This window comes from Heterodontus francisci, chromosome 32 (assembly GCF_036365525.1).
Source record: "Heterodontus francisci isolate sHetFra1 chromosome 32, sHetFra1.hap1, whole genome shotgun sequence".
Taxonomy (NCBI): Eukaryota; Metazoa; Chordata; class Chondrichthyes; order Heterodontiformes; family Heterodontidae; genus Heterodontus; species Heterodontus francisci.
Genome location: NC_090402.1, coordinates 17,505,466 through 17,524,764, shown reverse-complemented (window position 1 = coordinate 17,524,764; position 19,299 = coordinate 17,505,466). Strand labels below are relative to the sequence as shown.

At 42.8% G+C, this 19,299-nt stretch overlaps 1 protein-coding gene across 2 annotated transcripts in view; it reads right to left on the bottom strand.

The window, feature by feature from the left end:
• Positions 1-19,299, bottom strand: part of c5 (complement component 5) — a 141,806-nt gene that overhangs the window by 96,091 nt on the left and 26,416 nt on the right. For both annotated transcript variants that reach the window (XR_010968995.1, XM_068012360.1), the window contains exons 8-14: positions 18,392-18,500; positions 16,153-16,279; positions 12,763-12,878; positions 8,706-8,903; positions 5,348-5,542; positions 3,541-3,750; positions 2,236-2,385 (exon numbers count right to left, since the gene is read on the bottom strand). Coding sequence is in view for 1 of the 2 variants with exons in the window: in XM_068012360.1 (XP_067868461.1) it covers positions 2,236-2,385; positions 3,541-3,750; positions 5,348-5,542; positions 8,706-8,903; positions 12,763-12,878; positions 16,153-16,279; positions 18,392-18,500 (1,105 nt within the window). In the remaining variant the exon portion in view is untranslated. The remainder of the gene's footprint in view (positions 1-2,235; positions 2,386-3,540; positions 3,751-5,347; positions 5,543-8,705; positions 8,904-12,762; positions 12,879-16,152; positions 16,280-18,391; positions 18,501-19,299) is intronic.

The following is a 19,299-nucleotide window of genomic DNA, read 5'->3' as shown; positions in this document are numbered from 1 at the left end:
CCATCATACTCCTGACTTGTGCCTTGTAGATGGTGGACAGGCTTTGGGGAGTCAGGAGGTGAGTTACTCACTGCAGGATTCATAGCCCCTGACAGTTATGAAAGTAGGAGGTCACCTCTGTTCATCCAGCAGCTGGACCCATGGAGGCATATTTCTGGCAGTGGCCAACCCCAATGCCATCCCAATTAAGGATGGTGGCCTACCCCCAAGAGTTGCCAGTCCAATCAGCAGCTGAGCAGCCCCAGGCAGGCAAGCCCTGCAATCGAGAGTGGCCGGTGAGGGCAGGTAGCACCCTTGTCACGGGGGCAGACTTTGCTGCAGAGAGCCCCTCCATGGGCCTTGGAATGCCTAAAAAGGAGGATCCCCCCTCACCCCCCGCCGGAGCCTGCTGGTTTCACTGGATGGTCTCCCCACTGGGTGGCGGGCCCTCCCGATGCAGGCAAAATGCCCGCAGAGTCGGGAAGTGGCCCTTAATTGGCCACTTAAGTGACTCAATTGAGCTCTGGGCGGGTGGCGAATCTGTCACTGGTAAAATGGCATGGCAGCGGGAAGAAGTTGGGCACACACCCCGACGCCTTCCTGCACCATTTTGCCAGCATTCTGTTTCCCATCACATGCCCGAAGACCTGGTAAAATTTGGTAAAATTCCAGCCAGGCTGGGATTTTATGCTGGCGACAGGGGTCTTGATGTGCGGAGAAAATGACACCGAGAACGCTGCATCACCTTTTATCCGGAAGGCCCGCTGAATCTATTGCCAATCAGGCACTTCGGTGGACAGCAGCAGGCCTTCCAAGGACCCCGATGCCGTAAGTCCCACCTTGGAGAGCTGCCGGCCAATCAGAGGCTGGCAGCTTTTTCACTGAGCAGTGCCACCACAGAGGCGGTGGCTGCTGCTGGTGGAGCAACTATCTGAGGTCCGGGAGTGGCACTGGACCCAGGACACAAGCAGGATGAGGTGGGAGGGTCTCCTGGGAATGGGTGTCATGGGGGAGGGTGGGTGTAAGGGGGTCACTAGCAAAGGCAGGGGGATGGCTCTCAATGAGCCACCCCAACTTCCCAATGCCGGGTCTCTTATTCAGGCACTAAGTGCCTTTTAACAAGGGACCTTGCCCTGGCACCAGGAAGCAGCCCACAGAGTTTTTTGTACCGTGCTTCCCATGTGACTACAGGGCGGCCGCTGAACGACTAATTGCGGCGGTGGTGGGATGAAACCCTTAATAATGAGGCCCCATTCACAGGCCTTCCCGCCCCAGATTAAATGTTACCAATTTCATTTGCAAGCTTCAAAAATGTCAGTCTGCACAAGGGTGGAGCTGCCACGATATTTGGCACGGCATCTCATTTAAATGGGCGGGGTGGGGGGATCGACTCCCCCCTCCCCCGATGACATGGAGGGAGCAAGTGGTCCATCCCTGGCAATGGCATCAGGCGCCACTGCACAGGCGCCGATACCACTTTTAAAGGGCTTCGAGCCTTAGATTACAATTTAAATTTTTAAAGAGATATTGCATTAAAATTTATTTTAAAACATCAAATAAATGTTTCTAGCCCCTCTCCCACCCCCCCCCCCAATAACCATACACTCATTCCTTGCCATCACCCCCCACAAAATACTTACCTTGTGTACCTGACCGCCCTCCCCCCAAAGTTCACAAACTTTTAACTTCACCCCTTCCCACCATCCCCTACACCAATCAGATTAGTTTGACCCCCCCCCAGCACTGAAATACTTACCTGTTCCCCCCTTCCCACCGACCGGGTATCTGAAGGCACGAGAGTGCCGGCCACTGGCACCAATATCGCCACGGAACAGATAGCAGGAGCGGGTAAGTCATTAATTCATTTATTCAAATAAATTTGCCTTTGTAAATTTTAGTCCCGTCACTGAGTGGTGGGGTGACCACCACGAGGCCTCGCCGCCACCAGCAATGTCAGGCAGAGCGTTCCCAGCATTGAGGCCCGTGGTGGGCTTCTCCCGGGGGCATTTTACGCACCCCACCCCTGCCACAACCCCTGACATCGGGGTGGCTGTAAAATCTACCCAATTACTAAACAATGCAAATATATTCATTAATTATTTCTTGTATTATAAACTTTTAAGCATTCTACATGACATTGTGTCATAAATTTGTTTTGACCAGTATCAGAAACAATTCCGCGAAGACAAACTAGAGTTTATATATAAATTATTTGGTACAAAATGGTACTTAATAAGATGAAAAAATCTACTTAACTTTTTCAATTGTTATCTTGTTTCCTGTTCTTATTGCATAGACTGCAGTATCAATGGAAGATAATGCAACAAGTGAGTTTGGTTCAGCAGTAATTCTTAAAGTCATTTGTTCTCCTGGCTTGTATACATCAGAATTTGTACTCAGTAGAATCTGTAAATATAAAACAGAACATATTCAACCAACCATTCATTTGGAAAAGGTTTCCATTAAATTTATGGATTGAGCTTTTAGTTTAGTTTAGTTTAGAGATACAGCAGTGAAACAGGCCCTTCGGCCCACCGAGTCTGTGCTGACCATCAACCACCCGTTTACACTATTCCTATACTAATTCCATATTCCTACCACATCCCCACCTGTCCCTATATTATCCCTACCACCTACCTATACTAGGGGCAATTTCTAATGGCCAATTTACCTATCAACCTACAAGTCTTTGGCATGTGGGAGGAAACCGGAGCACCCGGAGGAAACCCACGCAGACACAGGGAGAACTTGCAAACTCCACACAGGCAGTACCCGGAATTGAACCCGGGTCGCTGGAGCTGTGAGGCTGCGGTGCTAACCACTGCGCCACTGTGCCGCTCTTTAAAAATATTCTGTAATGTATAAATACAGTATATACTGAAACATATTCACTCCTCGATTTCAGAGCTCCACTTTGAGCACTAAGACTGCCTGAATAGTCTGGGTTGTTATCAATTTAATCAGTTGTCAGTTAGCCATCAGATGAAACCCTCCAAGACAGAGGAACATTTTACCTTGGAAAATGTGAGAAAGCATCTGTACCTCCACTTTTCATGATAAGCATGGCTCATGTAGCAAAACGATTGCTTTGAAAATGAAAGATGCTGCTGGAGATGTGGGGTGTGTTAGTAAACCTTTCCTAAGCTACTGTTGATTGTAGAGATTGGTAGAAATGTGAACAAAAGTCTCATGATCAGGGTGAGAGCCAGAAGTAGTATTTACACAGTTGTCAATATAATGAAAATAGGAAGGGGGCCTGAGTAGGACTGGAACAACAGTGTTAAACATATACAAAAAAATAGCTAGGAACTATGCTGGTGCCCATAGCAATGCCCTTATCTGGAGTAAGTGAGTGGAGTTAAAGGAAAAGTTGTTCAAGGTGAGAGCAAGTTAAGCCATGAAGAGAAGGGTAGTATTGAATGAGGACTGGTTGGGCCATCTTTCCAGGAAGGACATGTCATCCAAATGGAGTCTTATGCAGTATCCTCAACTGGGTGCAAAACTTCTCATAGCTTAAATGGAGTCCAAGCTACCTTGACTGGACACTTATTTAGTACCCACCTGTTGATTGTTTGCACACTTCTCTTCCACTTCAAACCACACAGAATCAACAACCAGTTCAGCATTGTTTTCTCCAGTTACCACATAATATGCAATCAAGCGTGCAGAAGGAATCATTTCTGCAGTAATGGGAATGTTCAGACTGAAAATCTGGTTACCAAGTGGACGGTCTTGTGTCTCAAATGAAACAATTTTTCCTTTTGATACAACCTGGGTTATGACAAAAATAGAAATTCACAGCACAGAATCTGCTGCAAAATAATTGATGCTACAATAACAGAGATGTTGAAAACCTTTGATATAATCAGAATACAGATCTTTAATCCAATGTAAGTATGAAATAAAGTTGAGACTAAATCTGAGACAATCAAATTTTTGTTTAGGATGTTTTATTCTGCCACTTAATTGTCTTTTCTTCCTCTGTTCTGAACTTCTGCTTTCATTCAAGCATGGATGGCAGTATTGGGAATGCACCATTTTGCCACAGTGAAACTATTTTTTACAGCAGAGAAGATTCCTGCCATATAAAATGTCTCGTATCAATAAGTAGGAAATACATGGCTATTATAGAGGAGTGCTCTTCAGCAGCTACACATAAGAGCCTCTATAACTTGTTTTGTGCTATCACATGTACATACTTGCATTGGAAGGACCTTCCCTGACTCTTGGTCTAAGTGACATATTAGATATTGTATCTGACGACAGTACCACCTCCAAAAAAGGCCCTTTACTGTTGCCTGAGAAATGATGCAACAGTGGCACTGTGACCTGTTTAACTCAACATCCAGTTGACAGTGACACATAAATTTGCATATGGACGGGTGTGACGTCCACGTGTGACAGACAGAAGTTAGATATACCATTTTTTGTCTATGATCAATGGGTCTCCTGTGTTGCTGCTCATGGCAAATTGGATAAATGCTGTCATAGTACATAATGTATCCTACTACTAAGGTAGATGTGTGTTTAATATGGCCTTTAAGTCCAGAATATCTAATTGCTCTAACTGTGTTGGGTACTCTAAAAGCTTAAATATTGTTTTGTTAAGTAACTTTGTAGATTGGAATCCACTTGTCAGTTTCAGGTTACAGTTTAGAATCATCCAACATTTTAGATTATCCTGCATTTGTAACAAAGGGCAAATTTTGGGATGTGACATCTGGAGTATGGAATCTACACACACTTATATACTATTTTAAATATATGTCATTGTTAATGGTAAGTTGGATTATGTATTGCTTTATAGGACAAAAGATTTATATCATGTAATATACATTGCATTATTCTACTATTAGTGGAGTTGTGTTCCTTTAAGGAAATAAATTCTCATTGTTGTTAAGTAAATATAGGCTCAGGTCACAGAATGTAATTGTTGCTTGGTGGCAGAACTACATTTTGTAAAGTGCTCATCAATTTTGGGACCAGGTCAAAAGCACTGAGCTATAAAGGTGAATTGCTATTCAGGCTGGAGAACAGAGCCCTGGCTTTGTTTGTGGGCAGGTTAATTAAGAGCTTGCATGGCTCTGGTATTGTGTTTGCTGGCAAAACATTTCTATAAATTGCAAATTGACTGTTTTGTTTATTTAAACATTTTTAAAAATGTGATAATGAAATTTTCAGTATGTGGTATCTGAAATGAGACTAACATCTGAAGTGAGATGGAAAGGAAATGTATATACTCAAAGTTTTAAGACTACTTTTTAGATCAATAAACAGATGTCAAATTTTCCAAGACTTACGAAGTAAGTGCTTTTCAAGGAAATCCCTATTATACATCACTATCAAGACTGTAATAAATCATGTTTACCTGATAGTGGAAGTGTTTTATTTTATTCAAGTAGGGACTACTTGCAACAAGGTCAACGTTAAGATAATTCCCTACACGGAATTTCTGGAAGGCTGCTGTCCAAGTAATGTACAGGTAGCTTTTGGAGACAGACTGATAAGCTTTTGCTGTGTATGTCTTGGAGATGGGGCGTTCCTCATCGAGAGCAGTTTTAATCTAAAAAAAAGTTGCAGCGAAATCCATTTAGATTATAAGCAAACCTGACTTACAAAAATCTTTACCAAGCCCCAGTTAGCTACCAACTCAGCATGATAACACAATTCCATTTACATGCAATTCCAGCAATAAGCAACTTTTTGTACAACAGAACCTACTACGTACATTGAACATACTCAGGAGAAAATTTTGGAGTATATGACGTATGAAATGAAGGCAACTTTAACCCCACCCACATGGCAGAAACAGGGCAGGTAGACTGTTAAAATGTTAAGTTGCTTATCCACCCTAGAGTCACCTGAATCCCGCTAGACACAATTTTAACCTGCTCTCCTGAGCAGGTGCAAAGAACGCCTGCCCAAAGCTGATGGAGTCCATCTTTATGTAAGTGTGACACCATTGGGAAACAATTTTAACTCAGGCCTGTGCGGGGAAGCCAGGATAGAAAGGGATCAACAACAGATGAGGTCAACTAAGGTAAGTGCTTTTCTTTCCTTTTTAGAGACAAGAGGAGGAGTGCTCCTCTGGGCCCACATGGAAAGATTAGGCTTTCCCCACCTTGAATTCCTCCTTTCTCGGACTCGGGATGACCGTAAGCTACCTCCAGAAATCACATCCTGTCACTTACCTTGTGTTAGCAGGCAGCGTCTGGGTCATGCAATTTTCTGCTGCTGATTCCTGCCTGGAACAAGTGGGAAGTTGATGGGCAGGATTCAAATAAGACTCAGATGTTAAAATCAGCCAGCACTCATTCTGCCATGGCAGGTGGAAAACTATATTGGAATTCCACAATCAGCTAAAATCTAGGCCTATATTTCAGCTTTGCATTGAGCATTCTATTTTTGTCAACATCGTATAGAATGTAAAATTACTTATTTAAAATGGACATAGAAAATTGAAAAATGTAAATTGAATATCAAGATCTACGGATCTATATATCTATCACTGTCTCTTGCAGATGGAGTCACCACCACTTCAAAAAAACCAAAAATACACCATTTTAAAAAACAAATATTTCCTCCTCTAGATTTTCTGAGACCATATTCCAAGGGGTTGAATTATACTAGCCCCTCGACTTCGGGGTCGTGGTGGGGGGTCCCGTAAAAAATTTGCTGGAGCGACCCACTATCTGACCCCTCGATACCAAGAAGGCAGGGCCTTCATTTAAATATTAAAATTAATTTTTTTTTAAATGCAGAAGAACCTACCTGGTCCCAGTGGCCAACTCATGCCGATATTATGGGTGCAGGACGTAACTCGTGCGCCTTCGGAGTTCTGAGATGGGGAGGGAGGACTTGAAGTCCTTTAAAAATGGTGCCGGCGCCAGTGCTGTGGCGCCGGACACCCTTGCCAGGGACACAGTGGCCGCCACCTCTACGTCATCGGGGGCGGCCATTCCGCCCCCTCTATTTAAATATCGCAGGGGCTCAGGGACGGTGCATCCGCACGGGATGCATGCCATCATCAGAGTGCGCTGTCGCAAACTGTGGCACACTTGTAAAATTCAGCCCAAGGTGTCTGCCAAAATTGCTTTGTCATCAATCACCAGGAAGCACTCAAGGACCACATGAGTTACTTGACTTCAGATTTCAACTCTTTCACTCTGTAAAAATGCATTTAGTTTCTATGCAGTTCCATTCCACAAGATCAAGATTAGAAATTCATTGTGAAAGTAACATCAGCAACAGACACATGTATTAACACTTTATTCCACACTGCAAGGATAGACCATCTGGAATATTTACTTAGAAGGATAAATAATTTGTTTGATCATTTTGGCAAGAAATGATATGTAATGCAATACTGATTATGGAATCATGATAATGTGTTGGATTAAAGGCAATTTAAAAAAGAAAATCTACTGTATAAAATTACAATCTGTGGTCACTGTTTTAACTCTACACATCTCTCGAATTTTTATAAAAACTAAAAGTATTTCATACCAGGTTTTTATTTAGAATGATGCAGAAAACTAAAACCATTTCCGAGCTCTTTTACTCAGTGTTGCAATACATCCAAGCTTTAAAGTTACGTCCTAGATTCCAAACCATGTTTATAAAACATTTCCCTAACCACAGCAAAAACAATCTTTTGGATTTGAATCAAAGTACTATAGATAGCTGGATTTTTGGCTCTCATCATCTGACAGTTTTGAAATTCTAACCAAGTTATGTAACCAAGTTGTGTTGGCAAGGTGACACTATCTTTGGGTATAGCTGAGTTTCAAATCAAAGTCAGTTTTGCTGATCAACTTTTGTTACTTGGTGCTGGTGTCAGATAGTACATGGACAGGTGAATAAGATGCAAAGGACAGCCATTGGAGGCAATGTGCTGGTGCTCCAAGCACTGTGCTATAGAATGGCAGGACATGAGTGCATTGCTGCAATCCTCCATAATAAGATTTCAATCAGGTCTGTTCCAGGAAACAGAATGCAAGACAAAGGCTAGTGCTATTTCTGTATGGATGAAATAAAAATATGAAGGCAGGTTTATGTTTCATACCCCAAGCATGAAAAAACTAGATTCACAATTTCTGTGTGTGTAGGCTTTATTCAGATGGCTGCCCGGATCTGTCTTAGTTTCATTTTTGGAACCATGCCCCCTCAGGATTGACTGACAGCAGAGTGGGCAGTCTTACAAACACAACACAGAGCAATCAATCACTGAGGAATCAAACACAAGGTTATCCCAAATTTCTCTCATAAACCACATTCTGATTTGCTGAACAGTACCATTGGCAATCACCTTCTTATACAATGAGTTGAGAACCAAATGATCTGAGGACCAAAATGGAGGGATTAAAATTTTTTTTTAAATATGGTGCGCAGGAATATTCAAAATATGACAGGATAAATATGCTCACTAGGTCAAAGGTCAGTTGCTTTAAATCACAATTTTAATTATTTTTTTCATGATCTACTTCTTGCTGTTGCTAATTCTACAGCATTAATCATAAAATAAACAAAGAATGTTACAATTAAAAATGTCAATGATTGTGATAACCTATGTATTAGAAAGTTATTCTTTCTTCCGGGTTAAAAAAAAGTGCTTTCAGCATTGCTGAGAATGTGTCAGATCATCTTTGTTAATCTAATTGCCATAACACAGACTGTGAAATATGCTGATCTGTCATGACTGGGATCTGCTGCCTTTGTCCACTAACCTTAAATTCTAACTCTTGAATATCAGCTGGAGCATTGACACTGAACATTACTGTTCCATCGTCTCTTCTGGTCTGCCTTCCTCCATGCAAATCTTCTGCAATCAGTTCCCTCCTTGTGCCACCTTCAAAAACTGCTTCTGCAGACAATGTAACTGTGATATCTCCTACTGGTTGTCCCAAAATGTCTTTTACTTGGACCTGTTAAAGAAGTTAAGATGAGATGACATAAGATCTAGTCATTTATATATTGAATCCCTGTAGTAATGTGACAATGGAGAGTAACAGCATACTTCTGAATGTAATACTAGCATGTTTAGGATTATCAGCCTTGGAACTACGTTAGTGGAATATATTAAGCAATTCCAGGATATTCGCATTGAAAAGTGCATATAATTATGCTGTTTGGGGTGAATAAAGTTTTACCCCTTTAATACTGGTATGAAGCAAATTGATGGTATGAAGCAAACAGTGCACCAAAGAATGACCAACCCACATATGACTTCTTTAACTCAACTATGCTACTACAAGTAGGTGTCAAGTAGGAACCACACAGTGGCTGGAATGTTGTTCTCCTCCTGACTTCGGGTTCTGTGGCGGATGGGGGCCGAATGATTGGAGTGGTAGTGGTCTGCCACGGAACTGGATGCCGGGATTGCCAGGCCCAATCTTCCCAGTGGTAGGGAAGCTCTGTGGCTGGCCCTCTGCCACTCTGCGACGGGACCCAACTTTACACATTTAAATACCTGTCTGCATGAATTAAAATAAAAACCAGAGCAATCTTACCTGCAGTTCCGGATCCTCAGCGCAACATGCGGCATTCAAGCGCCTTCACCTTCCCGTCCAGGAAAAGTTGACGCCACCGAGAGGAAGGGGGAACTCTGCATTTGTTGTGTAGTGGTGGGGGAAGGGGTGAACTCTGCACATAGTGCAGTTGGAGGGGACTGGGTCAACTCTGCATTGGTAGTGAACTTGGGGGCGGGGAGGGGGGCAACTCTGTAGTTTCTTTGCAGGGCTGACAGCCCTTTTAAAATGGCGCCAGCAGCTGCCACAGTGACAGTTGACAGTGTTCATGATGCTGCCGAGGCTGCCCCCGCCATGTGATTGGAGGGGTGGCCGCCCTGCTGTGCTGCCGGCTCAAGCTCGCGGTGGCATGGCGGCGTGCGGCCCGTGCATGTTGCTTGCCATTTGTTACGCCCACTGCCACTCCTAGTGGCGGGACCACAAGATTCAGCCTATTGATAGGAATGGAAATTAGGTGACTCAGAGGGCTGAATTTTACGGGTGCCCCCAGAGATGGGCTTGGAGGTGAGGAGGCCCATAGAATTGCGATTGGAAGTGGGGGGTTGGGGTGGTGGGGGAGGCGGGTGGCGGAGGGCCCGTTGCCTTCCCATCGCACTGCAATTTAGTCGGGGTGGGATAGGTTGAAGACAGCCTTCCTGCCCAGAGGCCATTTGAGGCCCTTAAGAAGCCCATAACTGCCACTTAAGGGTCTCTTTCTCTCCCCTCCCCCCCCCACCCCCCTCCACCGCTGGCATTCCAGTGGCAAGGGACCTCCGCATGCAGGGAGGTTGCCCAGTAAAATCAGGTGACCTCCCTTCTGGCTTGGATGGGGGCCTCCTCCATGGACAATCTGTGGCCCATGGAGGGCCCCCGCCAGCAAACAACCCACCTCCCTGGCTCCCCTCCCGCTGTACTCAATGCCCACCCTCTCCCCCCCTTCACCATTGCAAGGGCCTGCCTGACTGGCCCCAGCGACCCTGCTCACTTACTTCAGGTCCCGGTCTCCAACGCTGGGCCTGGGTCCCATCCCTGGTGCAGCAGCAGCAGTGGCCACCGCTGGCGGTAACGCTGTTGATACCACTGAACTGCCCGCCCTGTGATCAACCAGCAGCTTTTGGGAGGAGGCATCCCTATCTTTAAAGGGACAGGGATCCCAGTGCCGGGTTGTTAAGTGGCCGTGTGCCATAGAGTCGCACAGGGGGGCTCCAAATGGCTAAGGCAGGATTCCCCTCGCCTCTCAGCCCGGCGCCAGGAGACCCACCTCGCCACAGAAGTCAGTCCAGACTGCGATTCTCCCCACCAGGTTTTCTTTTCTCATTTCTACCCAGGTGATGCTTAACACCCAGGTGGTGCAGACAAACAGCTACCCAAGTGACAGTAACTCATTCCAGTGCCTTCAGACATACTCTCTGGTGAATGCTACTGTGAAGATAATGGTACAGAATCTGGCTTCACATCATTACCTGTCTATTTCATTTACTTTCAGTACTGTTTCTTTCTGTCTGAATTTTATTTCATTTTTTTTTCTCGCTCATCTTCTCAAAAAGAGCAATTGCTGTTCTTATTTGTTAGAATTACCGTTATTGGAAACCAAAGTCTAATGATCTGTCAAGTTAATATATATAAATAAAAAAATCTCATGCAGAGCAGAACTTCAGGTGCCATGCCAAGGCTGACAGTCTAGATGTGAGTAGCTTGAAAAGGTCACGCTGAATGTTGCTATTTCACTGTTACCTCAGGGACAGTGGCAGATTTAGCAGTTACAAGATTTAATTTGTCACTTCAGCTAATCTTGTGGGAGACTGAGATAGCTGAGTCAGAAAAACCTAATAAAAACATAACCATCTCCAGGGTACAGTTGCTGCAAGGTGTCAATTGTTGTTGCACTCAGGACCATCCTCCTTTAAAACACTTCCAATTGAATAATATGGAAACCACAAAGTGTCCATTTCAAATGGATGATCAGCGCATGTAGAGTTCTATTAGCAGAAAAGATGAGGAATTTGGTATGGGTTCCATTCATTAATTTACAACATGTTTCAGGGTTATAATGAAGCCCACAGAATCTGTGAGCATGATCTCAAACACAAAAAACCCTCTTATCCTATTGAGTTGGCAGTATGGTGCTGCATGCATCAGGCCTGCCTGCCCAATTTCATGCTCCCAGCAAAGCACAATATCGACAATCGGCCTTATGGTATGCATTATTTCAGGTAACTTGCTCCCACAAATTGGTTACATTGGCTTGCTTTTACATTAATGGTCAATAAAAATGTAAGAGCATATTAAAGCACTACAGTCATTCTGGGCAAAGGAGAGGAGAATGTTACATTTAGGGTTGAATTTCGCCCAGCTTCTTGATTATGAATGAGAGATAGTTCCTGTTTTAGTGACAATAACAAAGTCAAGTTTTTACAAATATTTGTGTTATATGGCTGGATTCTGTTCCCAGCCCAACGTTGGGTTGTGTGGCAGCTGTGGCCAGAGAATTGGTGTGGCAGCGGCCGCCATGGAACTCGATGCCAGGATTGCCAGACCCGATCTTCCCAGTGGCATGGAAGCTCTGTGGCGGCCCCTCCGCTGCTCTGCAACTGGACCCTGCTTTCCATAAGATAGTTAGATGTTTGCATTAATTTAAACGTAACCCGCAGTGATCTTACCTTCAGTTCCCGTTCTTCAGTATGACGTGCCGCACTCACGAGCCTTCACTTTCCTATCCAGGGAAAACTGGCGCCACCGAGGTGGGGAAAGGGTCAACTCTGCACTATTTATATAGGGAAGGGGTCAACCCTGCATTCTTTTGAACTGTCGGCAGGGCTGGCAGCCTTTTAAAAATGGCACCAGTACCTGCTCCTGCACCAGGTGATGCTGTGAACGGCATCGCCAATGTCGTCCCCACCATGTGATTGGGGGAAGCAGCCACCGTGAATATGCTAAGTGGCTGCCTGCCGCAGAATCACGGCGGTGTGGGTCCTGCACGGGACAGCTGGCATTTTCTGCACCCACTGCCGCTCCAGGCGGTGGGACAACAAAATCCAGCCCAGTGTTGGAAATTTTGTAGAATCAAGAAGACAGGCCCGCTAGATTCTTTCAGTTCTTTGTCTGTCCGAGCCTATTTGAGATTGATGTTTCCAAACGAATTGCTCCAGATGGACAGTGATGACTGACTGGTGTTGATATTAATAGCAATATTGTATATATAGGAATGTTGAAAAGCAAACAAAATCCACCATTAAAGAAGGTTCATTCATGGTACAGTGTAACACCTGTTACTTACTATGATGTAGTAAGGAAGTTTGGGTTTTATGAAGAGTGGAGTTGCTACCAAGTTAATTGTATATGGTGATTCTGTAAATCTAACTTCAGTGTATTCAGCATCTTCAGATATTTTAGCTGACATTAAAGACAAAAAAAAAGTGTTATTATTTCTGACTTACGCAATATTTTTCAAATTTCTTACCACTTTATTTTGCTTAGAGCTCCACTGCACAATGCATCAAATCCAACCCCCTGGAATTTTTGTATTTGACTTTGGGTCACTGTCAAATGGGATGAAAAAATTGGCTTAAGGACAGAAAACAGTGAGTCGTGATAAGTGGCTGTTTTTCAGACTGGAGGATGGTAGACAGTGGTGTTCTTCAAGGTTCATTGCTAGGACCATTGCTTGCTTTGATATGTATAAATTACTTGAATATTGGACTGCAGAGTAAAATTTCAAAATTTGCCAATGATACCAAACTTGGAGGTGAGGCAGACAGTGAGGATGAAACCAATCAATTCCAAGCGGACACAGATAGGCTAGCAGAATTGGCAGACAAACAGCAGATGGAATTTAATACAGAGATGTGTGAGGTAATGCATTTTGGCAGAAGGAATAGGGAGAGGCAATATCGTCTAAATGGCACAGTTCTAGAGAGTGTGTCGGAACAGAGGAACTTGGAGGTTCATGTGCAAAGATAGCAGGACATAGTGAGAGAGTAGTTATCAAAGCATAAGGGATCTTGGGCTTCATAATTAGAGGTACTGAGTGCAAATGCAGGGAAGTTATACTGAACATTTAGAAAGCTCTGGTTAGGCCACAACTAGAGTATTGTGTCCAGTTCTGGTCACTACAATTTAGGAAGGCTGTGCAGGTCCTTGACAGGGTGCAAAAGAGTCCTGTCTCAGGCCTGGCCAGGGTAGAGAGGGGCCTGACTCAGGCCTGGAGGGGTGGGAGGAGAGGGGCCTGACGGGCCTGGTCTGGGGGGTGGGTAAAGAGAGTCCTGTCTCTGGCCTGGGGGGGGGGGGTGCGGGGTGGGGGGAAGAGGGACCTGACTCTGGCCTAGCCTGGGGGGGAGAGAGGAGCCTGACTCCAGCCTGGTCTGGTTGGGGTAGAGAGAGTCCTGTTTCCGGCCTGGCCTGGGGAGAGAGAGGGGCCTGACTCAGGCCTGGCCTGGCTGTGGTAGAGAGAATCCTGTCTCCGGCCTCCCGGGCAACAAGAAACTGGGAAGCGGAGTCCATTCTCTTTTTTTCCATCAGTGTGGTGCCAAGTTGGGAAGTGCAGTATTTTAAATATTGTGAATATCTTCTTTTAACGCTAGTCTCATGAATGTAAATACATTGCTAATTTATGGAAGTAAATGAACGTCTTTGTTTTTTAGTTAAAAAAAAGAGAAAAAATCCAGTACGGACACGATGGGCCGAGTGGCCTCCTTCCGCACTGTAACGATTCTGAGAGGAAATTTACCAGAATGGTTCCAGGGATGAGGGATTTTAGCCACAAGGTTAGGGTTGGAGAAGTTGGGGTTGTGATCTTTGGAGCAAAGGAGATTGAGGGGAGATTTGATAGAAGTGTACAAGATTCTGATGGATTTAGATAAGGTAAACAAAGAAAAGCTGTTCCCATTAGATGATGGTACAATAACTAGGGAACACAGATTTATGGTTTTGGGCAAGAGATGCAGGGCAAATGTGAGGAAGAACATTTTTGCGCTTTGAGTATTAATGACCTGGATCTTGCTACCTGCGATGGTGTTGAAAATGGAGACGATGAATGATTGCAAAAGGAAATTGGATGGGCACTTGAAGGAAATAAAATTGCAGGGCTACAGAGTTAGAGTGAGGAAATGCAACTGATTGGTTTGCTCTGCAGAGAGCCGACATTAACTCAATAGGCTGAATGGCCTCCTTCTGTGCCTTAATGACTCTATGATTGCTACTAGTTAATCGTAGGTTATAAGATCAATCTTGCAACAATGGGAATAGAAAATATTTATATTATTCATTTTCAGGATGTGGGCAACACTGTTAAAGCCACATTTATGGCCTATTCCTAATTGCCCTAGGAACCAACTTGTGGAGATGGTGCTTCCACAATGGTGTTAAGTCAGGAAAGTTTTTGACTTCTCATCATAGAAATGGATCATTTTTAATTGAAGACAAGATTTTGAAACTCTAGAGTTCTGCACTCATAGAACTCCCACCATTTGTTAAGTAGTGAATACAGTGACATCTTTCAACATTGCATAATGGAGCTGGATCACTTTTTATTCAAGAAAAGGTCTTTTAGAGACGGATTTAACATCACTAGTGCCTCTAAATTGATTTTTACTGGTTAAAAAAGCAGTTTTGGAAAACGTCTATTTTCTTGGTCATAAAGTGCCTTCAGCAAAAGCATGTAAATCTTCATTCTGTTTTCTGGTGTCCCTTGTTCCCAACTTCTTGTTATTGGAAAGCACGAGTGAGTAAGTTCAGTCTTTGACATGTTGAAGAAGATACTGAGAATGTAGGTATTCAGTCTTATGTGAATTATCCAGAGTCAAATGCAGAAATTCAAGGTTTCGATGTACAGTGCAGTTTCACACTTTTAATACAACCACCCGCTTTCTCAGTCAGTGTTAAAAAAGTTATTTTTAACATTCTAATTTAATTATTAAGTAACACAGTGGCAATCACCAACTTTCTGTCAAAACATCCCCTTTTTGACCAGTAGAATTCTGTTCAAAGTCTAGTTTTAGTTATGAAAGTACCTTTCGGGCATGGGTACCCTAAAATTACATAGTAGGATATTAATATATTGATACATAACTAGTTTGAAATTCTTCTCTCCTCTATGTTGCAATTCAGGCTTCCATCCAGTATTTCTCACTGCAAAAGTTCACTTTCATCAGCAAGCCTGCATTTCCCACAAGAGCTCTGCACTCGACTCATCACATTGAACCCTCAGGTGCCTATTTTACTCCTGTAAAATGGTTGCATCTTGATCCAATTTCTAGATCAGGGTTTCTGATTCTTCATACAAGTTTATGACCTCAGCTATGCTAGCGGATGAAGCATAAACAAGCTGAGAATGTAACCAATGTATTTAGTGGTGCTTGACACTGCAAAAGAAGCAATGGGCACATGTCTCAGAGCAGTGAGCTACAATGCTTTGTTGGCACCTAAAAAAAGAAATTAGGCAACTAAAGAAGCAGGATGACAGAGCTCCAAAACGCTATTCCATGGAGTGGTAGAATGCAAGCTTTTGCTTAAGGTACCTCACAGGTCAAGAAGGCAGCCGCTTCTCATACTGAGAAACAGTCCAGACTACTCTCAAGGACCTCCCAGCAGTTTGTTCTACTCAGCCTTTATGTGGTACATAAATAGACATAAGTAATTTTCAGTTCTTTAGTGATGACTTATCTTGTACCTGAGGAATCTTGAACTGTCACTCCAATGTACAAAAGATCTCCACTAAGATCTTCAATACTGTATCGATGTATTACTTCAGTTGCAGCTTTAGCATTGAACTCTACAGTGGTTATTCCATTTAACATCTGATAAGGAACCAAAGATCACTGATTTTATAATCTAATACCATATCAAACGTTCAAAGAAAACTAAGCTTTTATTGTCCTAAATTGTCATAATGCAATGTCTCACTGAGTGACATTGTAGATCATGATTGCAGATTGCAGACCAGTGATGTCAAATAGGAATAACTGTTCAGTTAATGCACATTCATCTATGTTGGTGATATTATTGTGTGGAAGATTAATGGTTTAGTTTCGGAAAATGATAGGGACAAAGGGATAGACAAGAAAGTGAGAGTGGTAGTGAGGTGCAGGGGACAGGAGAATACAAGGTGGGAGGAGAACAAAAGCATTCAAGGGAGAGGGGGATGAGATGGAATGTTGGACTAGAGTGTGCGAGTGGGTGACCTGGCCCTAAGACTGCATTCAGCATGGGCGAAAGGCAAGAGCATGAGACAAGATGTGAGGAGCTCCACCTCCTTCATGCTGCCTTCTGCTGTTGCCCTTTTCCCTTGAAATCCAGCACTAAACAACCAAAAGTTGCCCTGTTGACCTTACTGGATGATTCCTTCCATTTGCAACCTAAACTTCCCTACATGGCAAGGCAAAAAGGAGAAAGCAGCAGGGCCAGGACATGCTAAAGAAGGTGGAATGGGGTCTAAACACGGTGGCAGAGCTGAAAGAAAGATAGAAGGGGCCTAAAGAAGAGTTGATGGAGACAGAGGCTTCTGTGGTTAGTAAAGACAGTGGACCCAGGCAACACAAACAGGAAAGTGCAACAGGACCACCTAATGTGAAACTTTCCACTACAGTCTGACAAACAATTGTTGATATAGCTTTACCACTATAAAATGTTAACATAAACAATGACTGAAAGATCGTGGCATAGGTTAATGTGGACGGGAAGTGTGCACTATAAGCAACACTTTTAATATATTACTAATCACTCTCCCATAGCATTGCACACCGGAATCTAAACCAAGTGCAGTCTTGATGGGAAGCAGACTTGACAACAGCCATAATTGAACCAGGGTGCAGAACCATAATTCAAACCCCAGTTCAAATTCATACATTCTGTCCTTACTTTTACATAATACTTTCATTTTACATTATTATTTATAGTTAAATTGCAAACCTTAGGACAATTTAGAAAGCAGAGAAGCAGTGTTGATTGAAACAGTGCAGGCTGGGGAGCTGGAAGGCGCAAACTCAGATGATACAGTGCCATCATTGGGGAAAGGATGCAATTATAACATAACAGATTTATTTGAGGAGTTTCCATTATGAATGGGGCCATAGGAATTTATAATGGCAATAGTTCAAAGAGTGACCATATGGAAAATTTTGTAGACAGGAAGTGCATGTAAGCATAAGAATTTTAATAAGATATATAGATATATTTATTATATAACATATGTAGCTTAATTCATTCCTTTATCGATGGGCCAAATGACCTCCTACTGTGCTGTAAATTTTCTATGTTTCTATATTGTTTAGTGCAATGTTTTCTGCTGAAGCCAGGAGGACAGCATGCTACAAGCCAGTGGCTTTTCCTTCAGGAGTCGACATAAGTTAAAATAAATATATGTAATTGATTCTTCCCTTTGTGGATAATTTTCAACTAATCAGTGTAATAAGTAGTGCAATATATGTCTCTCACTCTTTGTTTCTTTGTTGTTGTGATCTTGGACTTTCAGAGTCTTTATTTTTTTTTATTTAGAGATACAGCACTGAAACAGGCCCTTCGGCCCACCGAGTCCGTGCCGACCAACAACCACCCACCTATACTAACCCTACAGTAATCCCATATGCCCTACCACCTACCTACACTAGGGGCAATTTATAACAGCCAATTTATGTGTCTCTCCCTTCGTCTTTCTTATTACTTTGCATGTCTGACTGACCAAAGTGCCTCTCTCTGTTCTGCACTTTCTTTATGGTCAGTCTGCATTGCAGAGCTAAATGTAAGGAACCATTCTCAGGTTCCTGTATTATAGTCCAATCACTGAAGATTGTCTATAGCATCCAAGTTTACAAAGGCTACATGAGCATTTCAAAGCTGAGGCTTTTGTGCCTAGAAATCAAAAACGGTGGCAAGAGTAAGTTAAATGTTCATCATAGTTTGTTTTTTCTTACCAGAATGTTTTGTGCTGCATGTGGCATTAGTTGCTTCTTACCATTTTTTTCAAGAATTCCAAAACGAACAAAGACATATGCTGATTCCATTGCTTTTTTATAAAAATAGCTGTAAAATTGTGAAAATTTATTAGGTTAATTGTGGAGTGAAGTAATGCTGTTCTCAAAAAAAAAATCTTAACCATGCTTATTTCCACCTTAATAAAATGGTGTGTGCTGCACTCACATACATTTAATCTAAAAGAGACACAGTTACATTGTGACAAAATTGAATTGACTTTCATGGTACAGTCGGTACAACAGTAATAAAATAAAACTGTACATGAACTAGAAAATTATGACATACCTCCTGCTATACTGCAATAACACAGGGATTCTCAACTGGGGGTCCGTGAGAAGGTTTCATTTGTAAATGGAAAGTCCAATCTACGAGTCCAAGAATTGTCTGCACCGTGATTTTGTTTCTCCCCGACTACAGGAAATGTCTTTTTTCTTAAACTTACTAAACTGCTAAATTTCCCTCAGTAATATTTCACCAATCACCAAAAATATTCTCAGCAAAATTGTTCCATTTGTTTTTAATATTCAAACACAAAACCCCTAAAGGACATTAATGAACCAGATATTTATTTACAACAATCTGGTCATTTCATGGTCACCATTACTGATACTAACTTTTTATTCCAGATTTATTTAATTAATTGAGTTTAAGTTTCCAAGCTGCCATAGTGGCCTCTAGACCTGACCTATCAGAAGAGGTCTCTGGATTGCTAGTCCAGTAACATAACCATTATGCTACTGGTTTTAGTTCTTATTTCCCCCGCTCCTGGCTCCAGTTTTATAATATATATACTTTTTTTATTTCCTTTTTTTGTTCTTTTCCAAAATTAAACAATCCCTCATTTCAT